This window comes from Drosophila sulfurigaster, chromosome 2L (genome assembly GCF_023558435.1).
Source record: "Drosophila sulfurigaster albostrigata strain 15112-1811.04 chromosome 2L, ASM2355843v2, whole genome shotgun sequence".
Classification (NCBI taxonomy): domain Eukaryota; kingdom Metazoa; phylum Arthropoda; class Insecta; order Diptera; family Drosophilidae; genus Drosophila; species Drosophila sulfurigaster.
Window position 1 is genome coordinate 11,045,233 of NC_084881.1, and position 19,229 is coordinate 11,064,461.

Sequence of the window (19,229 nt, forward strand, 5' to 3'; positions counted from 1 at the left end):
GCTGAGCTGAAACAATGTCCATGACCATGACCGTGACCAAGTGAAAGTGGCCTGCAGTGTTTGCCTGCCTGGCTGCCTGGCTGGCAACCAGAGCCGAAGGCCTGCACTCAGCTGGTCATCGTCTCATTGTCTCACTTTGCATGTGGCACGCACCCATTCTTGACTCTCGATCTTGCAACAGTCTTGAGTCTGAGTCTGGGTCTGGGTCTCGGTCTGTGTCTTGGATGGGGCGTTGATCGTTTGTTGATTGCAGCTCGTCTGTGCGGAGCGTGACGTAGTTTACATAATCTAATCGCCTGTTGACTGAGCAGAAAATATGGTTAATAAATTAGCGGTTATTCTCTCTCAGTGTGTGTGTGTGGAGTGATCTTCGCTTTTGAATTGTTGCGTAATGAACTTGGGAAAAGCAAATGATCATCATCTTCAAAACGAGGCAAAGATAAGAAGATGTAGCAACAATGAAATGAAGATTTGCTTATTAAAATGGGTCTTCAAAGTTGCTGACACTGCGACGTGAGGATCATTGATCAATAATTTGAAGAGTTCTATAAACAGTTGATAGAGTCACAAAATGGTTTAAGTCTGTTTATGAATCTGTCAGCATAATGCTCTAATTGTTATTGAGCATTGCGAATCAATCTGTCAAAATTTGTCAACAAAAAATATCTAAAAGCAGACTGCCCTTTTACAATCAATTCAGTTCGTTGACGATAAGGCAATCAGTTAATTAATTGTTTATGGCAATCGATTGCATCATTAGGTAGAGTTGAACATTCATTCATGTAATCATATTTCACTCCATTTTGAGTTGACTTCGATTACATTTTTCTGATACATTATTTGAATAAATATCTATAGGAATTTTTCCACTTATTCCAGGTTTTTTCTGTTATGAATAAATCAGAAATCAGTCAGAAATCAATATATTTTGGAATTACAGTCATAGTTCTAACTAAAAGTGAGCTAAAAAGTAATAAGACTACATAAATAAAACTGCAGTTACAATGGAAAAATACTCATAGAAATTATAGAATTGACTTGTAGCTTTATGGCTGAACATTAATGGGCATCAACTATTAAATGGCATTTACTAATTGGTTTACACTAGAGATTTTATTAAATTTAATTGGACTGCGTTCAGTTGTTTCGATTACTTATTATTGATCTCACATAGTGCATTGCTATTGTAAAATTGTCAAGCAATATAGAAACTCAGCTCTAATGAGAGACAGCTTCTTCTCGGTGATACTTAAGATCACAGATCGCGCATGATCGCCTTTTTAAAAGACAAGCTACAAAAAAAAAAGAAGATAAATACAAAAAAATTACCCCACACAGATTTTCTCAGAAGTTGCGACTCTTGAGCGTAATTGAGTGAGTGAAGCAGAAGAACGATTCGAACAAAATTTAACAGCACATAAAGAACGATTCTGGCACAACATCTGTCAGGGGCCTGAACAAGAGCTCCCGATCGATGATGCCGCGCTATTCTGGCTGCTGCGGCTGTTGGGCACTTGCAGCGGCAAACCAACCGCAGCGGGGTCTCGAAAATAGCGCCAATGTCGTCGCCAATGCTGACGCCAAGTGAAACGATCCTCCTACCCTTAGATAGGGTATTCAAAATATTTAAAGCGACTTGATCTAACGATCTATTTTGTAGATTCTTAAATGCATCATAACAAAATTCACTTTTGGGACTATTTTATTGTAATTACAAAACAATTTAAATATATATTTAAGTGAATTTTATTGAAATATTTTAATGTACTTAAAGAGATAAAAAATGCAAATACTTAAAAACATAATCTTTTTAAAGCTTTGATAGTTTTTAAAATAAGATTATTATTTATAACTTTAATTACATTTATACAAACAATCAATCTACAGAAAAAGATACAAGTACATATATTAATATATATTTTTAATTTATTATATTTAAGGGCATTTAAATATTGGTATTTTTTTCCGTCTCTTTTGTATTTGTGTTTGCGAGGCGTTAAATAAGGGAACGGAACCCATTGCTAGGTCCGGGTGCCTGTAGCATGTTCTTTAGCTGTAGGATATCTGTATATAAATATTTGTGGAGTGAATGTGCTCTGTGGGTGTGTGTATGTGTGTGTGCTGTGGCTGTGACTGTGGCTGGGGCGTGTTATGACTCGTAGTGGTTGTGGCTGGGTGGGGGGGATTTTGTGGCTCAACTGTGTATGTATTTTTGAGAAATGTTGTGGAAATTTTCATTTGTTGTTACACTTTTGAAATTTATATTTAATTTTATGTTTCTTTCGCTCTTTGGATCTGAGTAATAAATTCTGAATAAAATTCAGCAAATTTAAAATGTAGGTTGTTGGCACTTGCGATGCATTTTTGGACTCGTCAACGGAAAATTTATGCCGAATACGTAGGAGATGCGCATAGAATGTGGAAAATTCTTTAAAAAAAAAACAATTCTTAACAATGAAGATAGATGCATGTAGACCATAAATCTTTAAACACGTCTGAGACATGCGCATATCATATATGATCAAATTGAATTTTTCTTTTGTTTTTAAAATTAGATCAAAACAAATAATTAAGACATTATTAATATTGTACCGACGAAAGGTGAAAATTAGTTTTAATATACTACTTATGATACGTATTTTTTAATATGCTACTTCCTACAAAATTAATTTATACTGTTATATATTGATTACGAATTAAGAATAGATCGATGATCTTTTAAATGTATTTCATTTTTGTATACTATCTTTGAAAAATAATTATTTGCATAAGTGAAAGGGCATAATACAAAAAAAGAAAACTACAGTCGAGGGGGCTCGACCATAATATACATAATATACACAAAAATACTGAAAAAAAATTTAAATTGGTAAAATTGATATGGTACTACATTCAAGACATACTATAGATAGCAAAATTTACCAGATTCTCAGCCAAAACAACTAAGACCCCTAGTAATGAGGCGTTTTCTTTACTAACTTCGACAATTTTACATGATCACAACCAAATTTTCAGGAATCATAAAGACTATAGTTTTTATTGTATATATCTAAATTCGTTATTCGAGTTTTATCAAATTATGGGGGCGGAAATGGGTGTGGCAAAAATTTGAAACAAACTTGATCTGCGCACAAACATAACAAGTGATGTCGAAAAAAAAATGTACAGTTCTATATCTTATAGTCTCTGAGATCTAGGCGTTTATACGGACCGACGGACAGACACACAGACGGACATGGCTAGATCGTCACGGCTGCTGACGCTGATTGGGAATATATATACTTTATATTTCCTGCAGGCACAAAGTTATAATATCCTTCTACCCTATGGGTAGAAGGTATAACAAAATTATTATATATATGTTTATTTACACAAAAAGCCAAATTTAAATTCAAAATTGAAAGAATAAAATGTCTAAGAGAAATTAGGGCATTTATCAACCAAATTTCGAAATACTTATCAATTTACCTTTTCAGCAAAACACTGAGCTAATTTATCCAAAAGTCGAGCAGTCTACAAAGAATAAGGCAAAGATTGTGCAACCATCACAAGAGTCCCAATTAAACCACCCACCTCGTTCAGCAATTGTGTGCACTACTTTTTATGAATTCTGCCAACCTAAACGAATGATTACTTTAGTAATTGTAGCGAATAAAATAATAAAATTCATCATTCAAACTGACCCCAACAAAATTCCGACTCAGCATTTCTCAAAGTAACGAAAAACTCAAAGTCAATAAGTACTTGTCTAGTCACATGTGCTAACTAGGCAGAAGTTTAGCTATATAAACTAGACTTCGGATTGGCAATGGCATCAGTCAGCAGCTTCAGCTTCAGCTACAACCCAACCAACCAACATCTTCACAATGAAATTCTTCGTGTGCTTCGCTCTCATCGCCATCGTCGCCTCCGCTGTGGCCACTCCCACAGGCAGCAGCTCCGCTGCCCTCACCAGCAGCAACGCCGGAGGCGCAGTTGCCCAGCTTAACCAGGAGGCTGAACCCGAGGGTTATGGTGATCTGACCCGTCTGCGCAAGTCTGCCTATGGCGCCAGCTCCGGCGGCTATGGCGCCTCCAGTGTGCCCGCTCCTCCCTGCCCCAAGAATTACCTGTTCAGCTGCCAGCCCAACTTGGCTCCAGTGCCATGCAGCGCTCCAGCTCCTAGCTACGGATCCGCCGGTGCCTACTCCTCGCCAGTGGCTTCCTACGCTGTTCCCAACTACGGTGTGCCCCAGCAGCAGTATTATGGTGGCGCTGCTTACGCTCCCCAGACTTATGGCTACCAATACTAGAAGATCAGCGATCGACAATTGAGACTTGACTTTGACATGGCTTCTAAAGCTGCCGAGAAACAAAAAATCTTTGCCTCGCTTAAAGAAAATCTATAAAAAAAATATATGTAATGCAAATAAAATAACTAAAATATCTAAAGCAATTTTTATTGAATTATATTTTATTTCTTAGACGATTGGTTGAATATTATAAAGGAATTGGGGTTGTTTCTTATATAATAATGGAAATAAACTATTTGGAATTAATTGTTCTGAAAAAGATCAGTGATGTTTTGACACTTCCCGAAATGTTACAATCAAACTAATTTGGATAAATTGATAAAATTAATTTTTAATTCTTTCAGTTAATTCTATCTATTTAGCAAATATTTAAGAATATATAATGGGAAATTTAAGTTGATATTCATATCAAAACTCTCCATAAAATAACTATTTTGAGGTCAAGCAACATTTTTGTTAAAAGTTAATAGGCTCCAAACTACTTTTATTGGAAATAACTGTTTACTTTGTTAATAAATATATCAGGATAAGGAATTACTAACCTAGCTATTCATGTAAGAAAAAAATATAATAAATCTTAAATTAATATAAGAATTAAGACCATATTAAAGTGACTGAAAATCTGTTTTAGTTCAAATCAAATGTTGAATTTTTCTTGTAAAAGATAAGTAAATATAAGTTAAAGCGACGTAAACAAACATTGACAAAATTTAGCTTCGTATATCTTCTTGGTAGAAAAGGATTGATCTCAGAATTAAATATCAGAAGATTAGTTGCTTGACATACAGATTATTTCCCAATTGTTATACTTCTGTGCACGCCTAACTTATAATGCAAATAGAAAATATTATTATGATAGATAAACCCAACCCAACTTAGGTGACACGATTCTCTAATACTCTAAAGAACATATCTTTATTAAAAAGAATTCGCTTTGAAGTTGACCTATTTAATACCTGCATTATATATTTATTTGTAAGTATGTTTAATAATTTATACTGTACAGAATATGTCAAGTAAAGGTAACAATCAATAGCTGATGAAGCGAAAGTGAAAGCATAAGAATAGTTCAAGCCACTTGTCTCCAAGCTTTATGCTAACTTGGCAAAGTTTAGGGTATATAAAGTGGCGCTGGAGCATAGACTGACATCAGTCACCTTTGGCAGCCATAACAGCTACAGTTCCAGCTCCAATCCAAGCTTCAACTCAACCAACACCTTCAAGATGAAATTCTTCGTGTGCTTCGCTGTCCTCGCCTTTGCTGCCGCCGCCGTGGCCAACCCCACCAGCGGTACTTCCGTCTCTGTCGCCAACCAGGAGTCTGAGGCTGAGGGTGTTACCGGCCAGGGTTATGGTGATCTGACCCGTCTGCGCAAGTCTGCCTATGGCGCCAGCTCCGGCGGCTATGGCGCCTCCAGTGTGCCTGCTCCTCCCTGCCCCAAGAACTACTTGTTCAGCTGCCAGCCCAACTTGGCTCCAGTGCCATGCAGCGCCCCAGCTCCTAGCTACGGATCCGCCGGTGCCTACTCCTCGCCAGTGGCTTCCTACGCTGTTCCCAACTACGGTGTGCCCCAGCAGCAGTACTATGGTGGCGCTGCTTACGCTCCCCAGGCCTTTGGCTACCAATACTAGATGATCAGCGATCGACCCTGAAGACATAAATTTGACACGGCTTCCAAAGCTGCCGAGAACCAAAATCTTTGCCTCGCTTAAGAAAATGTAAAAAAAAAAATAAAATAAATGGACCAATTTTCCGACAATGCAATTCCGAGAACTGTTTTACAATCGGCTGCCCAGCTGCATTTCTTATTTATTTATATGGTATAAACAGCAGGTTTTTATCGATCAACTTTCTTAAAACGAAAAGAAATAAAATATTCAAGTGGAAATCAATCTTTTGTTTGATTTACCCCTCTAATGTTGCAGTCGATGCTTTCTAGCTAATAACTATAATAATCTAGAATATTTTCTTCACTCATAACTTATTTTTATTTTTATTATTTTTTCAGATTTATATAAACAGAAAACACTTACTAATAATTTATTGCAGAAAAAAGTGATGATTACCACAGTCTAATATGTAAGTATTATTAACTTACTCGTATGAATAATATATATATTATATTATTAAAATAATTAAAAAAACAAAATCTGGTTTAAATAACAAAGGAAAGAATCTATATGAAGAATCGAATACAGTTTAAAAACGAATAGGCTGAAACATCTGCTATTGATATAATGGGATGGAAATAGAATAAGAAAAATAAATATCAATTGGGGTGGAATCACAGATAGACTATCAATAGATAGAGATAGAGAAGCAATTCTAATTAGGAAAAATATCATATAAATGAGAATAAATTTAAAACTATGTAAAAATATAAAAAATAATAAACTTTAAAAAATTAAAAAATGGATAAACTTAAAAGCTATACATATGTATGTGTATTGGCAACACCTATACAAATGAAGGAAAACTCACATTACCTTGCGCAATTGCAAACTATTTCTGTTCAGCATAACGATCTATTTCCTGCTGTCCGCCTCGCAGCACTCCTGGATTGTTTACCAGTATCGATTGTCCCCGTCGGAATCGAGTCAACAATGGCCTTAGGCCCTATATGCCTTGGCCGTATTTCAGCGCTTGAGTAAGTTTATTATTATCAATTATCCTTTAGTTTTACTTAAATCTCTTATTATTCGATTAGTGTCAGTTTTGTATTATTACACTTCAAAGTCAACTGCGCTGATCATGGCTGATCCACGCTATAAGGAGGAGCATCTTGATTGATAGCCGAACAATTGGGTGACAAATAAAGCGAAAGGCTATTTAATGGGAAGGAATGTATATATTATTATTAGCTAGGCAGAGTCCGTCGTTAATATATAAATTAAAAGCTCAAAATACTGTTATTAAATGTACATAAATATACATACACAACACAAATATAATTAATGATATTTGAATCAAAAGTAACAAATTTTTATTATCAAAAGAAGAATTGAGATTAAAATTATTGTTAATTGTTTTATTGCTAACTTCTGTTTGCCTGGTATTTCGTTGCTCTATTATACCCAGTTTTATACTTTAAACATCTAAGCTTGCTAAACTGTTATCCCAGTAATAAAATAATTTTTAATATCTATAATTTTATTCTTAAAATCTTAGTTTTATTCGTAACATTATATTGTAAATTCTGTTATATTTGTATCTTTATATTATTGCAACTCTTACAACGATTCCTATCGAACAATATGGAAACATATACAAATTGAAAGTGGTTATTACAATATTTCGCTTAACTATGACTCTTTCAATACATAATAATTTAAATTGTATGCTGTATTTTACATTGACTTCAATAATTCATAGCTAGTGTAGTGGGTGAGCACCATTTTTCGCTTGCTTCATTATAATTGTATTGTCCACGTTTTGAAATACTAAAACTAATCCAGTTAAATATAAGGCTAAGCATGATAATATAGATTGTAGATCATTAGATAAACATTGGTACAATTGAATTTCAAATTTGCAATAGTTTTGCTTCGATATGAACAAAGTAAAATAGTGCTATACATATGTGTATTAAACATTGGCAACACCTACAAAAATGAAAGAAAACTCAGCATATTATGGTACAACTGCAAGTAAAGCAGTTATATACACACGATTTCCTTTCTCTCTCTTCCTATGTATATCAGAACAACATAGCAACTAAATTGCTTATTAATCGAATGGGGTCTTTGAACTTGATGGTTTGTTTTGGAATTTACGATGAACAAATAACGTCTGCTGAAAATTGCAACATATCCGTTAATGTTGGCCTAAATCAAGAAGCAACAAGTTGTCAGCGCAGCAAAAGAAAATTGCGAAATATTCAACAAGAGTTTGCCGGTAATTTGATATTGTGAGTTGTAAACATATGGGCGATAGAGTTGGAAAGCCTATAAGATATGTTTGCTGGTAGGTTCTTAATGTCCACAGTCATGACTGGGCTACACAAGGGTTAGGATGCATTAGGACTTAACTTCAACTCACAACCCTACAACCGTCCTATTATCTGTGGCACTTACCCTTGGCCAATGCATTTCGACCAACTAACCCAATTGACCATGTTACCTTGGAACATTTTTGCTTTGACTCTTTTGTTTCATTCCGCTTGCCAATGCATTTTCCAGCAAATGGAATCTAAGCCATATCGCCATCGTTGATAAAAACCAACTGCGGCCAACGCATTGGCGGCTAGTCTCAGTTTACAGCTTCATTGAACTTCAGTTCTAAAGTTATCCACACCAAGATGTCTCGACTCTGGACGCTTCTTTCATTAATTCTGTTGTGGTTCCGGTTTCAAGACTGTCGGGCGCATTGTGAACATCGTTTTGCGCGCAGTCCTTCGGGTGAACTATTTCACATCATTCCTGTGCGCCTCTTTACGCCGGAGATGCTTCAGGATAGTGTTCAGCTGGTGCGACAGCCACGACAACAGCAAATTGTTCAGGAGGTAATTGTGGAGAATAATTTTGGTGGTCCTGGCGGTGGATTTGGAGCTCCGCCCTTCGGCAGACCGCCTTTTGGTGGACCGCCATTCGGTGGACCCCCAGGATTTGGAGGACCTGTTCGTGGGTTTGGAGGCGGCTTTGGCAGCGGTCTTGGAGGCGGTTTCGGAGGTGGATTTAATGCTGGCGTCAGTGGCGGCTTTGGTGGTTTTGCACGCAGCTATGACCAAGAGGATACACCACAACAACAACAGCCACAGCCGGCAAAGCAACCAATCGGGTGCAATGCGCCTAGTATTCCAGTGCCTCCTTGTGCCCAAAGCTACTTGATCTCATGTGAAGCGGTGCTGAAGCCTGCCCCCTGTGCGAGTAGTGGCTATTGAGAAACCAAAGAACTGATATTGATTTCGTTAAATAAAAGAGACTCTTAAAACTTACCTAGAAGTATTTTATAAATATTTGAATTTTTAAAAGGTTTTACAGCAGTTATTAGAATTGAATAGAAAAGCTACTATACGAATTTTATATCACTTAAAAAAAATTGAGAGGAGAATCCCAAGTTTTGACATATCTACATAAACAAATCTACTAAATTGTTAATATGAGATTTCTAAGAGACAATTGAATTATAGCAATTTTACCATTTAGTTTGTGGATTCATAAAATTGCAAAACTCTTTATGAAATTAATTTATTTATTTACGTATTTAATTATTATACAAAAATATAATATATTAACTAAAAAAGAGAGTGCTAGCTACTAAGGTCATCGACTCCTTGAGACACTATTTCAAATAATTTTGAGTTTAGCTTATGTGCGAGATTTAAATAAATGTATTCGAATAATTAATTTGATATTAATCTAATATATGTTTTATGGAATTATAATGCATTATAAAAAAAGTATATATTATATTATGTTATATTATAACTCATAGTTATAAAACTGATATAATATATAATAACGAAATCGATATTTATGTTAAAAACTAATAAAAGAAGTTTTAATATTTTAATTTATTTTATTTCGAGATATTTCTGAGCTTCTTTATAATATGGCAAATAGAGCCCTTGACTTTTCTACTTACAAAAGATACTAAATATTTTAAAATTTTTCATAACAAGATTTTTTATCGGTATTGTTTATCTTGTCTTATTTATACCCGCCCAAAAAGTGAAAAATGATATTATTCTTTTGTATAATTGTAGTTTATTTCAAGAGAGGTGAAGCAGTTGTCCGAAATAAAGATCCATTCTTTCACTTAAACAAACTCGCGGACGATGGGCACAGCGTATTGGGGAGCGTACTGCGAGTAGGCACCGGCGGATCCATAGGATGGAGCAGGCGCAGAGCAGGGCACAGGCTGCAGTGAGGGCTGGCAGCTGAACAGATAGTTCTTGGGGCACGGTGGGGATGGGATGGATGCGGGTGCTGAGTAGGCAGGTGCGGCTGGGGCAGGAGCTGGTGCAGAGTAGGCTGGGGCAGCTGGGGCTGGAGCTGGTGCGGAGTAGGCGGGAGCAGCAGGAGCCGAGTAAGCAGGAGCGGCTGGTGCGGGTGCAGCGTAGGCCGGAGCAGCCGGGGCGGCGTAGGCTGGAGCAGCTGGGGCAGAGTAGGCAGGTGCAGCTGGGGCGGAGTAGGATGCAGGGGCGGCAGCTGGAGCTCCATAGCCACCGTAAGCGGCACGTGATACACGAATGTTCTCGGCCAATGGGGCTGGGATCAGGATGCCTTGAGTTGGCTGCAATTGAATTGTTTCCGCGGCACAGACGATGGCCAGGATGGTGACCAGAAAGATGTGTCCAATGTTAAATGCCATTTTGTGGGATATGTAGAGCTGTCGCTGCTTGCTGCTAATGTGCCACCTAGAGGTTGACTGTAATACCCTAGTGTCGAAGCTTTCCACTTTATAGCCCACTGCAAAAACGCTGAGCGCATTGGAAAATGGGAAAATTACCAAAAAGAAAACAAAAAATAAATATATTGAAAAGTGCAAATTGCTGACGATCCCAATTGGAGCCCAACTTGTGATTTACCATAATCGAAGAGAACGGTGTAGGGTGAAGCTCTGACCGGCTAACACCAATTCGAAATGGACAAACTGAAGATACTTTTGCTTCTACTTGTAATTCATCTGCTGACCCCAAATTTTGGAGTCTTAACAGGGGCAACAGAAGCTTCCGGTATGTTACAGTTTCTGGAGCAAAACAGCAATGAAAACGAAGACTCACTGAACTGGACTCATTTATTGCCGAGCAACTACTATTCTGAGCTGAATCAGCAATATTATCTAAGATTTCGCAGGCGATCGAAGTTGAGTCTAATGGACTTGCGACGAAGTCGGTCATATCCATTCGAATCTGCATTATATATTTGAAAATGTTGCGTTTAAATAATAAAACATATAATTTGTATTCCAAAAGTTGTATTTGTGGAGGTTACAAAGAGAATTTAAATTCGATTTTTATCGACGATAGCTTTATCGATTGCAATGCGGTATATTTAGAAAACTGGTATATTTTAAACTTAAAGTTGCGGCCATGCTGTTGCTGGGCAGCGCATGCTCCCATTGCGTGGGCGCATTTGACGTCACTAGGACGAAGGACACCATAACACAAGCGTCAGAAACAAAACACAGTTCAAACAGAAAAGGTTAAGCTGCAATTATAAAAAATGAAATTAACATTGCGACGTTATTCTTGGCTTTTGGTTTTTCAACTTGCCCTGTTGCTTGCGGATTTATTCTTCAATGCCTTCGGCTCCTGGTTAGCGCGGGATAAGCTCCAAACTGCAATATTCTTTTTCGTGTAAGCAACCCAACAAATGTTTTTTTTATAGTTGCCATAAATATAATAAAATTCCTTGCTTGTAGTGTTCAGGATTCGTTTATCATCATAGAGTATCTGTTATTTACGTTGTCGCTGCATTCAACTTGTGTCTATCAAGTGGGCGCCTCTCACATTATCTTGCGCAATTGTAAACTATTTCTGTTCAGCATAACGATCTATTTCCTGCTGTCCGCCTCGCAGCACTCCTGGATTGTTTACCAGTATCGATTGTCCCCGTCGGAATCGACTCAACAATGGCCTTTGGCCCTATATGCCTTGGCCGTATTTCAGCGCTTGAGTAAGTTTATTATTTTCAATATCCTTTAGTTTTACCTAACATAAATCTCTATTATTCGATTAGTGTCAGTTTTGTATTATTACACTTCAAAGTCAACTGCGCTGATCATGGCTGATCCACGCTATAAGGAGGAGCATCTTGATTGGATAGCCGAACAATTGGGTGACAAATAAAGCGAAAGGCTCATTTAATGGGAATGAATGTATATATTATTATTAGCTAGGCAGAGTCCGTCTTTAATATATAAATTAAAAGCTCAAAATACTGTTATTAAATGTACATAAATATACATACACAACACAAATATAATTAATGATATTTGTGAATCAAAAGTAACAATCTTTTTATCATCAAAAGAGGAACATGGGATTAAAATTATTGTGAATTGTTTTATTGCTTACTTATGTTTGCCTGGCATTTCATTGCTCTATTATCCCCAGTTTTATACTTTAAACAAACAAGCTTGCTAGACTGTCATTCCAGTCATAAAATAATTTTTAATTTGGATAATTTTATTCTTAAAATCCTAGTTTTATTCGTAACATTATATTGTAAATTCTGTTATATTTGTATCTTTATATTATTGCAACTCTTACAACGATTCCTATCTAACAATATAGAAACATATACAAATTGAAAGTGGTTATGTATTATAATTTATAAATATTTACAAAAGTTGTTCAGATTATGCTCATTGTTAAAAAATATGGTAAATTCAAATTTAAGAATTTTCAAACCTAACTTAACTATGACTTCCAATACATAATAATTTAAATTGTATGCTGTATTTTACATTGACTTCATAGCTAGTGTAGTGGGTGAGCACCATTTTTCGCTTGCTTCATTATAATTGTATTGTCGACGTTTTGAAATACTAAAACTAATCCAGTTAAATATATATATGTCCCAGTTTGTAAGGCTAAGCATGATAATATAGATTGTAGATCATTAGATAAACATTGTCACAATTGAATTTCAAATTTGCACATAGTTTTTGCTTCGATATGAACAAAGTAAAATAGTGTTTGGTCCCTCGTAAAATGATAAATACTACATTCCGGAATAGCTGAATGGCACACCAAACAGTTGTTCCCACGATTTACCAATGACGTCCAGACAGCACTCGGCATTAGCCTGTGTCTCGAACTGAAGGTGCCACAGTTCACATTGATTTTCCGTCTCGTCCAGAAAGTTAATTTTGTACTCGCAGTCCGTAACTCGTTCCGCTTCCACTAGATTGCTCATCTGCTGTGTCAACGAAAGTTCCAGCTGTGGCTTCTGCTCCACGTTGGTTGTCAGCCAATTAAATCGGCCATTGCCGACGACATGCAATTGTGTGTCTGAAGTTAGCAATGTGCAGATTTCAAAATTGCGTTTATCCTGCCCACAAGTCCATCGGCAGCCACTCAATACAGTGCACATCTTAAGCGGCTCCGTAACCAGCGCATTTAGTCGTTGAAGCACGGCATCAGAGGGGTCTTGTATCAATTCGCAGTTAGACGGAAGCGGATTATCTACACATAATATTATATATATATATTATATTATATAATTTGATAAACTAAATAGGCTGCAAAATTTACTTACCCGCCAGGTACAATAATAAGCTGTCGGTGCGCAGCATATCCTGCAACAGGAGTGCAAAGTTTCCCCAATTGTTCAGAGTAAAAGACAATCCCAATTTCCAGGGAAGACACTGCACACGCGTTAAGCGATTAATGGTAGCGCTTGTTACCTGACGCAACCACTTGGATACATCATCATGGGGCGGTGCATAGGCCTCCATCAGATAGCACTTGCTGGTGGATATTATCAATAAACCATCACGCACCGTTTGTGTTTGTTCATTGAAAATACGACCCTTGGCCAGCCACTTGAAGTGCTCGGCAGCATCCTTGAACTTTCTCTGATAGAAATACAGCTTTAGCCGGTGATCGATGTCGTTAAAGTCGCTGTAGTTAAACTTATAGGGCTGCACTCCGCTGGCAGTCGACTCTGATTCGATGAGCTTCTTTGAGCTGGACATTAGGACGTTGGTTGATTGAAAAAAGAGCTGAAGGATAGATAAAATTATATTAAAAAAGCAACTATGGTCGAAAAAAGTATTTAACTCACCTCCAAACACAGAAGAGAGGCCAGCCTCTTCGCCCTTCTTCAGATGTCCATTTTCGCTAACACCCGCCACCTCAATGTTGTTATTGTTGTGGTGATGCTGATGGGTGCTAACATTGCGTTCGGCATGCAGCAAATTGTGTATAACGATGGGATCATTTGTTGCCAGCAATTGACCCTTATCTTGCGGCTGCAGCTGCTGCTTGCTCTGTTGCTCGTAAGTGGTGCAAATGCTGTCGGTGACCGAGCCAGATGAGCTGCTCTCCGTCAGCTGCACTTGTGCCAAAGTTTTGGATTTTGGCGTTGTATCTTCAACTGTCGTTTCAATTGATTCCTCGTTTGCTGTTGACTTGGATCTGGCCGCCAACAGCTGGCCAAACTCACGCTCAATGAAACTTTGTGCTTGGCTGTGGTCATCATCGATGGTCTGTAGATTGGGTATTTGTGCTATGCGCCGCTCCTCAGAGGTTTTGCGACTAGCGCTTTGCACGAAATTGGGATCCAGCACTTCAATACTAGATTGGCTCGGATTGGATATGATGTCGACATCACTCTCATTGGCACGAAATTCCAAATCACGTTCGGTATTCGAACTGCCCACAACTGAACGATTGGAGTCAAACGAACACTGTGAGTTGGTTATCTTCGAACAGGAGCTGCTTTCGTTAAGTGAATTGGCCGATCCTGTGGAATATGGTGAGACGATAATTAGTTAAATTAGCCATGAAAAGTAAATATAAATTTATCTCTAATGGAAGCAGCATTGCTCTTGCTAAACTCTTTAGTGAAATACGATTTTCGTTTGCAGGTGCATGATAAAATTTAGAATAGATCTGTTTTGTTTTGTTAGCTTGATAAATATGCAAATAAATTAGTGTTTCATGCCCAAATGCTGCTTCACATTACAACAAGTAGCGAAATGCAAAAATTGTTTACAATAAATTGGCATATTAACTTTTTATGGTTTGCATCAAACTCCTACGTTTGTTTGGTGTGTTAATAGCGAAGAGCCTCTTGTTGCCCACTATATAATTAAATAGTATTTTTTTTTACAATTGTTGTTGGGTGAGCGAAAAGAGTACAAAAAGAATACATAAAAATATACAAAACGTTAGATTTCAGTCTCGATCGACATTCGTGGTTTAACATGTGTGTGGCAAATTGTTTGTGTGTCGTGTATTTTATGTGAAATATCGCATGCAAAAAGAAAAATAAAAAGAAATAAATTAAAAATGATAAATATAACAAAAATAAAAACAAAGAATTAAACATATTCCAATAACAAAACTACAAAACACAAAATGCCGCTCGCAATAACCGAAATGCATTGAAAATAAAAAAACAAAAACTACAAAAATTTGGCAGAATTTTGTTCTACACAAATGGAATGGTTGGCCAGGGACTTGCCAATACTTTGATTATCCTCCTTGGACTGCAGCATCAGCGGTGTACCAACTGGTGATTCATCTACAATTAGCGCTGGCGACAACTTCGGTTCCATTGCAGCTTCTTTAGTTTTCTCCATCGAACCTGTCTCGTCGTGCACCTCTGCCACCAAATCTTTAGCGCAATTGGGACAACGTAGCTCTATAAAAAGTAAGATATTAATCACATATTCTAGAATTTTAATTACTTTAGCTTGCCTGCTGTCTTGTAGTTCTTCTTATTACGCTCTCTGGAAAACTGAAGGCCACAGTTCAAGCAGATATAGGGGGTAATGTTCATTTCGGTGAGATCACGCTGCGAAAGAATATCGCGCAGCTTCTTTTCGATTTCCTAAAAGCAAAATCCATTGAATTAGTGACTCTATTAATTACTACAAATTTAACGTACTTGACAGAGTGCATTGTCCACAGAATAGACGCGCTCCTGTTTGTGTTTTTGCATGGTGTCAAAGTTGATACGCAGCGTATTCGATTTAATGCGCTCACAAGACTCCAGCATCCTGAGACTCCACTTAGTTTTTGTTCTACAAAGGCATAGAATTGTAATATTTAACAGCATATTTATGATACCGATAGCTACCGTTCGTTCAGTGCGTCCTTTTCCCGTATGTAATTCGATGATATGGTTAGGAACAGAGGTTCGCTGGTCTTGTGCGCATGGCAAACAATGTAAAGCTTCTCATCCGGTTCTTCGTCAGAGACTAGAAGAGATTACACACATTTAGCAAAATGGAAATAATTTTGGATTAAATATTATCACCTGGTTCCTCTTCTTGCTCTGCACTTGACAATCCATAAAGATTCAACACTTCTCGATGCTTGTCAATCTCTGGTTCCCGCTGTTCATCTTTTTCTTCCTGGAGTGTATTGTCCATGCTCTGATATTCCGTTTCCGTGGTATTATCACATGATTCATAAACTGTTGCCTGAGTCTCGTCCTTGTCGGTGTTGTCGACATCTAATTTAATGGGCGTCAATGTGTCATTTAGAGGCGAACTCCAATGTGCGCCATTCGTGGGCGTGGAGCTAATATTGAGTTCGTCAGATTCAAGTTGAGCCCGAGGTTCAGGCTGATAGTTTGCAGAAAGCTCGCCCAGAAACTCGTCGAGCTCTTGGCGTGCAGCGTGACGTTTCGGTTCGCTGGGCTGTATTGCGTTTATGCCCAGCATTAGTTCTGTATTGCCGGACTGCAGCCATTCGTTACCATATTTCATGCGCAATGTCTCGATTTTTTTCTTTGTCTCCAAATGGCTACCATCAGGGGCCTCTTGTTCCGGAACAGCGCTTACGTTGATAGGATCTGTTATAGCAGTCGCTTCCTTTGCAAACTCTTCGCCATGCTCTGCTATCTCCACGCTGCGCAGCTTCTTGGTGCGTCGTTTAACTATTTGCGTCTCTTGCGGCGCTAGTTGCTCTGCTTCCGATGATGAATCTCTGCCTCGCATCGATATCGAACGCTGCGAGCCAATGCTAGATGCGGGCGTATTAACAGATCCCCGTGAGCTATTTATAGACATGTAACTGCTGGCGATTCTATGACCCATGCCCACATTTCGCAGCTGTTGGCTGCCCGTCATTGCCTTCTCTGGCTTTGACAGGGGCTCAAAGTCCAGCACAAACTTGACAGTGGATGTATTTTTGTGCAGATATTGTGCTGTCGCCAAGCGATGTTTTGGATGACATGCCAGCGGATTACCCTGCAAATTGAGAGTGGTCAGCGTCATCAGAACACTCAGCGGCAACAGTTGCGAATGCTCTAGGAGACAGTTGTCCGATAGATCCATATTCGTCAGAGCATCTAGTTTGGTCATGTCGAGCAGCTCCTCCACGTAATTGCTGCTGATGTTGAGTGACTGCAGCCGCTTGCAAGCCTCGGCATGAAACAACGGCAGTTGCGTCAAGCAATTGTAGCTTAGATCAAGTGTTTTTAGGTGTGGCAGCCACTTAATGGCAGACACACTGATTAGTTTATTGTGCCGCAGATTTAGATGCTGCAGATGTTGGGCAAACTCCAGAGCAGTATCAATGCCACGCAGATTGTTATAGCTAAAATCTGCCGTTTGCAGTTCGTTCCAAACGAAGCCATTCGATTTGTCGCCACCACAGTGCGTGATAATGTCCTCCACACTGTTCAGACTCTTGATGCAGATCAAGTGCTGAAGCTGCGAACGCAACGCTTGGATGCCAACCACTTGAGAGATGTTGATCTTGTGCACCTCCAGGCGACGCAGTGCACGAAATTTGCATATGTCGATGGCACCTTGGTAGTAATGTTCGCTGGGGAAATAGTTAAGCTTGAGCAACGTTGTTTTCTGCACAAAATCATGCAGCAGCTGGAGGTCGGCATACACACTCGATTGGGCATTATATGGCATAAGCACTTGGAATGCCTGCGAGTTTTGCTGCGATGTCCCCAATCCAGCTCCGAATACAATGTCGCTGTCAGGGAATAACGCAAAGGCATCATTCAAACCGCGTAGCAATGGACCTGCAATATGTGCGTTTGTATGATTAATAACGGGTTAAACTGATAAGCAAAGCAAACTATGTGCTTAGGAACAAAGCTATGGGACAGGCGTTGGCTAGCGTTTGGTCATCGCCCGAGTGCATGCTTCTCTATACTATATATCGAGCCCCATTTGCGAAAATAACGTACCTACAAATTGTTAGGATTTTAAAATTTTTCTTGTACATGCATTTGATTATTATCATCATAATTCTGCACAAAAAATATCAACTAAATGTTGCAAACCTATGTTATATACGCAAATAGCACTCAGCGTGTTTTTTGTTTTTACTCACCTGATAAGGTCAAGGTAAATTCCGAGCTAAGGATTTTGTCACCATTTTTGCGCAGCAAATTGGCCAATTCGGTTATTATTTGAGGATCCATTCCAGCTGCTGGTTGAAGGCCATGCAATAACACAATTCCTCCAAATGTTTGTTATTTGTGAAATATTTGTACAGGGTCTGATTCAGTTTTCTTCTGCTTTCTGCGTTTTAGCTTTCTTTATTGAGATTGTCAACTGAAAAAACAATATTATATTAGGCACACCCATACTTTCACACGCTGTCAAGTGTTAATTGCAAGCAAGCAAGAAGCAAACATTTTACGTAGTTCACCTAATTCTATTTTGATGTTTATGATTTGGCTGCTGTCCCCAATGAGCGAATAACAAAGGGAATTATTATGACGCCATTGTCCAGAACGCGTTTAACACTCAGCAACACTACATAGTCAACTAATAATTATTGTATAGATTTCAAACGTATATTTGGCACTTTAACAACATTATTATGCGTTTATGTTGGTGATTGTGTTTGTGTGCATTGGGCGCAAAAATATTCCACTGTCTCACTAAAAATACTTTTGTTATTGCTAAAAAATTGACAGTCAGCAGGCAGCGTAGGCAAAGGGTTGCATTCGCCAGTGTTGTAAAGCGCTTCCAGCACAGCTGACTGAAATCACCGTTAAATCAGTAAGAAAAATTATCGGATTCTCTATGAAAGTGTAACCAGAAGTGAAAACATATATGTATGTACGAAAACGAATACTTTCGAGATGTTATTTATGGTCACACCAGGACAGATTTAAAAGCTCTTTAATAATAAATGAACTTATAATATTACTACCCTCTAGCTTAAAATCAGTTATTTTACTACATGAAGATCTCAGAACATAATTTTCAGAATAGGAATTTTGACAATCTTAATGATGTTGATCACGGTCAAATTCCCTAAGCTGTTTTGAGTACAAACT

General features: G+C 38.1%; 6 protein-coding genes and 1 pseudogene across 9 annotated transcripts; 5 read left to right on the forward strand and 2 right to left on the reverse strand.

The window, feature by feature from the left end:
• The first annotated feature begins 3,802 nt into the window (after positions 1-3,802).
• Positions 3,803-4,435, forward strand: LOC133838979 (vitelline membrane protein Vm26Aa-like). Its single transcript, XM_062270259.1, has one exon. It carries the CDS (start codon positions 3,867-3,869, stop codon positions 4,290-4,292), a length of 426 nt encoding a protein of 141 aa, XP_062126243.1. The 5' UTR covers positions 3,803-3,866; the 3' UTR covers positions 4,293-4,435.
• A 991-nt stretch (positions 4,436-5,426) lies between these two features.
• On the forward strand, positions 5,427-6,057 carry LOC133850200 (vitelline membrane protein Vm26Aa-like). The gene has a single exon (XM_062286231.1). The coding sequence runs from the start codon at positions 5,517-5,519 to the stop codon at positions 5,922-5,924; it is 408 nt and encodes a 135-aa protein (XP_062142215.1). The 5' UTR covers positions 5,427-5,516; the 3' UTR covers positions 5,925-6,057.
• Positions 6,052-7,573, forward strand: LOC133847818 (transmembrane protein 138-like; annotated as a pseudogene).
• Positions 7,574-8,506: 933 nt separating this feature from the next.
• LOC133838949 (annexin A7) lies at positions 8,507-9,226 on the forward strand. The gene has a single exon (XM_062270229.1). The coding sequence runs from the start codon at positions 8,591-8,593 to the stop codon at positions 9,170-9,172; it is 582 nt and encodes a 193-aa protein (XP_062126213.1). The 5' UTR covers positions 8,507-8,590; the 3' UTR covers positions 9,173-9,226.
• Positions 9,227-9,975: 749 nt separating this feature from the next.
• On the reverse strand, positions 9,976-10,668 carry LOC133838959 (vitelline membrane protein Vm26Ab). Its single transcript, XM_062270238.1, has one exon. The coding sequence runs from the start codon at positions 10,603-10,605 to the stop codon at positions 10,051-10,053; it is 555 nt and encodes a 184-aa protein (XP_062126222.1). The 5' UTR covers positions 10,606-10,668; the 3' UTR covers positions 9,976-10,050.
• A 658-nt stretch (positions 10,669-11,326) lies between these two features.
• On the forward strand, positions 11,327-12,597 carry LOC133838969 (transmembrane protein 138-like). The gene is made up of 3 exons (XM_062270248.1): positions 11,327-11,593; positions 11,659-11,912; positions 11,976-12,597. Exons 1-3 carry the CDS (start codon positions 11,460-11,462, stop codon positions 12,083-12,085), a joined length of 498 nt encoding a protein of 165 aa, XP_062126232.1. The 5' UTR covers positions 11,327-11,459; the 3' UTR covers positions 12,086-12,597.
• An 84-nt stretch (positions 12,598-12,681) lies between these two features.
• LOC133835354 (serine/threonine-protein kinase 11-interacting protein) lies at positions 12,682-18,840 on the reverse strand. 4 transcript variants are annotated; one of them, XM_062265371.1, is made up of 10 exons: positions 18,593-18,840; positions 18,272-18,495; positions 16,230-17,957; positions 16,050-16,170; positions 15,858-15,993; positions 15,668-15,800; positions 15,438-15,611; positions 14,980-15,048; positions 13,500-14,708; positions 12,682-13,426 (listed from the first exon to the last, which is right to left on the reverse strand). In XM_062265371.1, exons 2-10 carry the CDS (start codon positions 18,360-18,362, stop codon positions 12,963-12,965), a joined length of 4,125 nt encoding a protein of 1,374 aa, XP_062121355.1. In that variant the 5' UTR covers positions 18,363-18,495; positions 18,593-18,840; the 3' UTR covers positions 12,682-12,962. The 4 variants fall into 4 exon arrangements, with proteins under 4 accessions (XP_062121355.1, XP_062121354.1, XP_062121357.1 ...); XM_062265370.1 differs by having other exon boundaries at positions 15,432-15,611; XM_062265373.1 differs by lacking the exon at positions 14,980-15,048.
• Positions 18,841-19,229: the final 389 nt, after the last annotated feature.

Excerpts from the sequence above, each read along its gene's own strand:
- LOC133838949 (XM_062270229.1), top strand. The coding sequence starts at position 8,591 with ATGTCTCGACTCTGGACGCTTCTTTCATTAATTCTGTTGTGGTTCCGG.
- LOC133838969 (XM_062270248.1), top strand. The coding sequence starts at position 11,460 with ATGAAATTAACATTGCGACGTTATTCTTGGCTTTTGGTTTTTCAACTT. Across the intron at positions 11,594-11,658 it reads ACTGCAATATTCTTTTTCGT|TGTTCAGGATTCGTTTATCA; the intron begins GTAAGCAACCCA and ends CCTTGCTTGTAG. Across the intron at positions 11,913-11,975 it reads GGCCGTATTTCAGCGCTTGA|TGTCAGTTTTGTATTATTAC; the intron begins GTAAGTTTATTA and ends TTATTCGATTAG.
- LOC133835354 (XM_062265370.1), bottom strand. The coding sequence starts at position 18,362 with ATGGATCCTCAAATAATAACCGAATTGGCCAATTTGCTGCGCAAAAAT. Across the intron at positions 16,171-16,229 it reads AGAGCAAGAAGAGGAACCAG|TCTCTGACGAAGAACCGGAT; the intron begins GTGATAATATTT and ends AATCTCTTCTAG. Across the intron at positions 15,801-15,857 it reads TGGACAATGCACTCTGTCAA|GAAATCGAAAAGAAGCTGCG; the intron begins GTACGTTAAATT and ends TTTTGCTTTTAG.
- LOC133838979 (XM_062270259.1), top strand. The coding sequence starts at position 3,867 with ATGAAATTCTTCGTGTGCTTCGCTCTCATCGCCATCGTCGCCTCCGCT.
- LOC133850200 (XM_062286231.1), top strand. The coding sequence starts at position 5,517 with ATGAAATTCTTCGTGTGCTTCGCTGTCCTCGCCTTTGCTGCCGCCGCC.
- LOC133838959 (XM_062270238.1), bottom strand. The coding sequence starts at position 10,605 with ATGGCATTTAACATTGGACACATCTTTCTGGTCACCATCCTGGCCATC.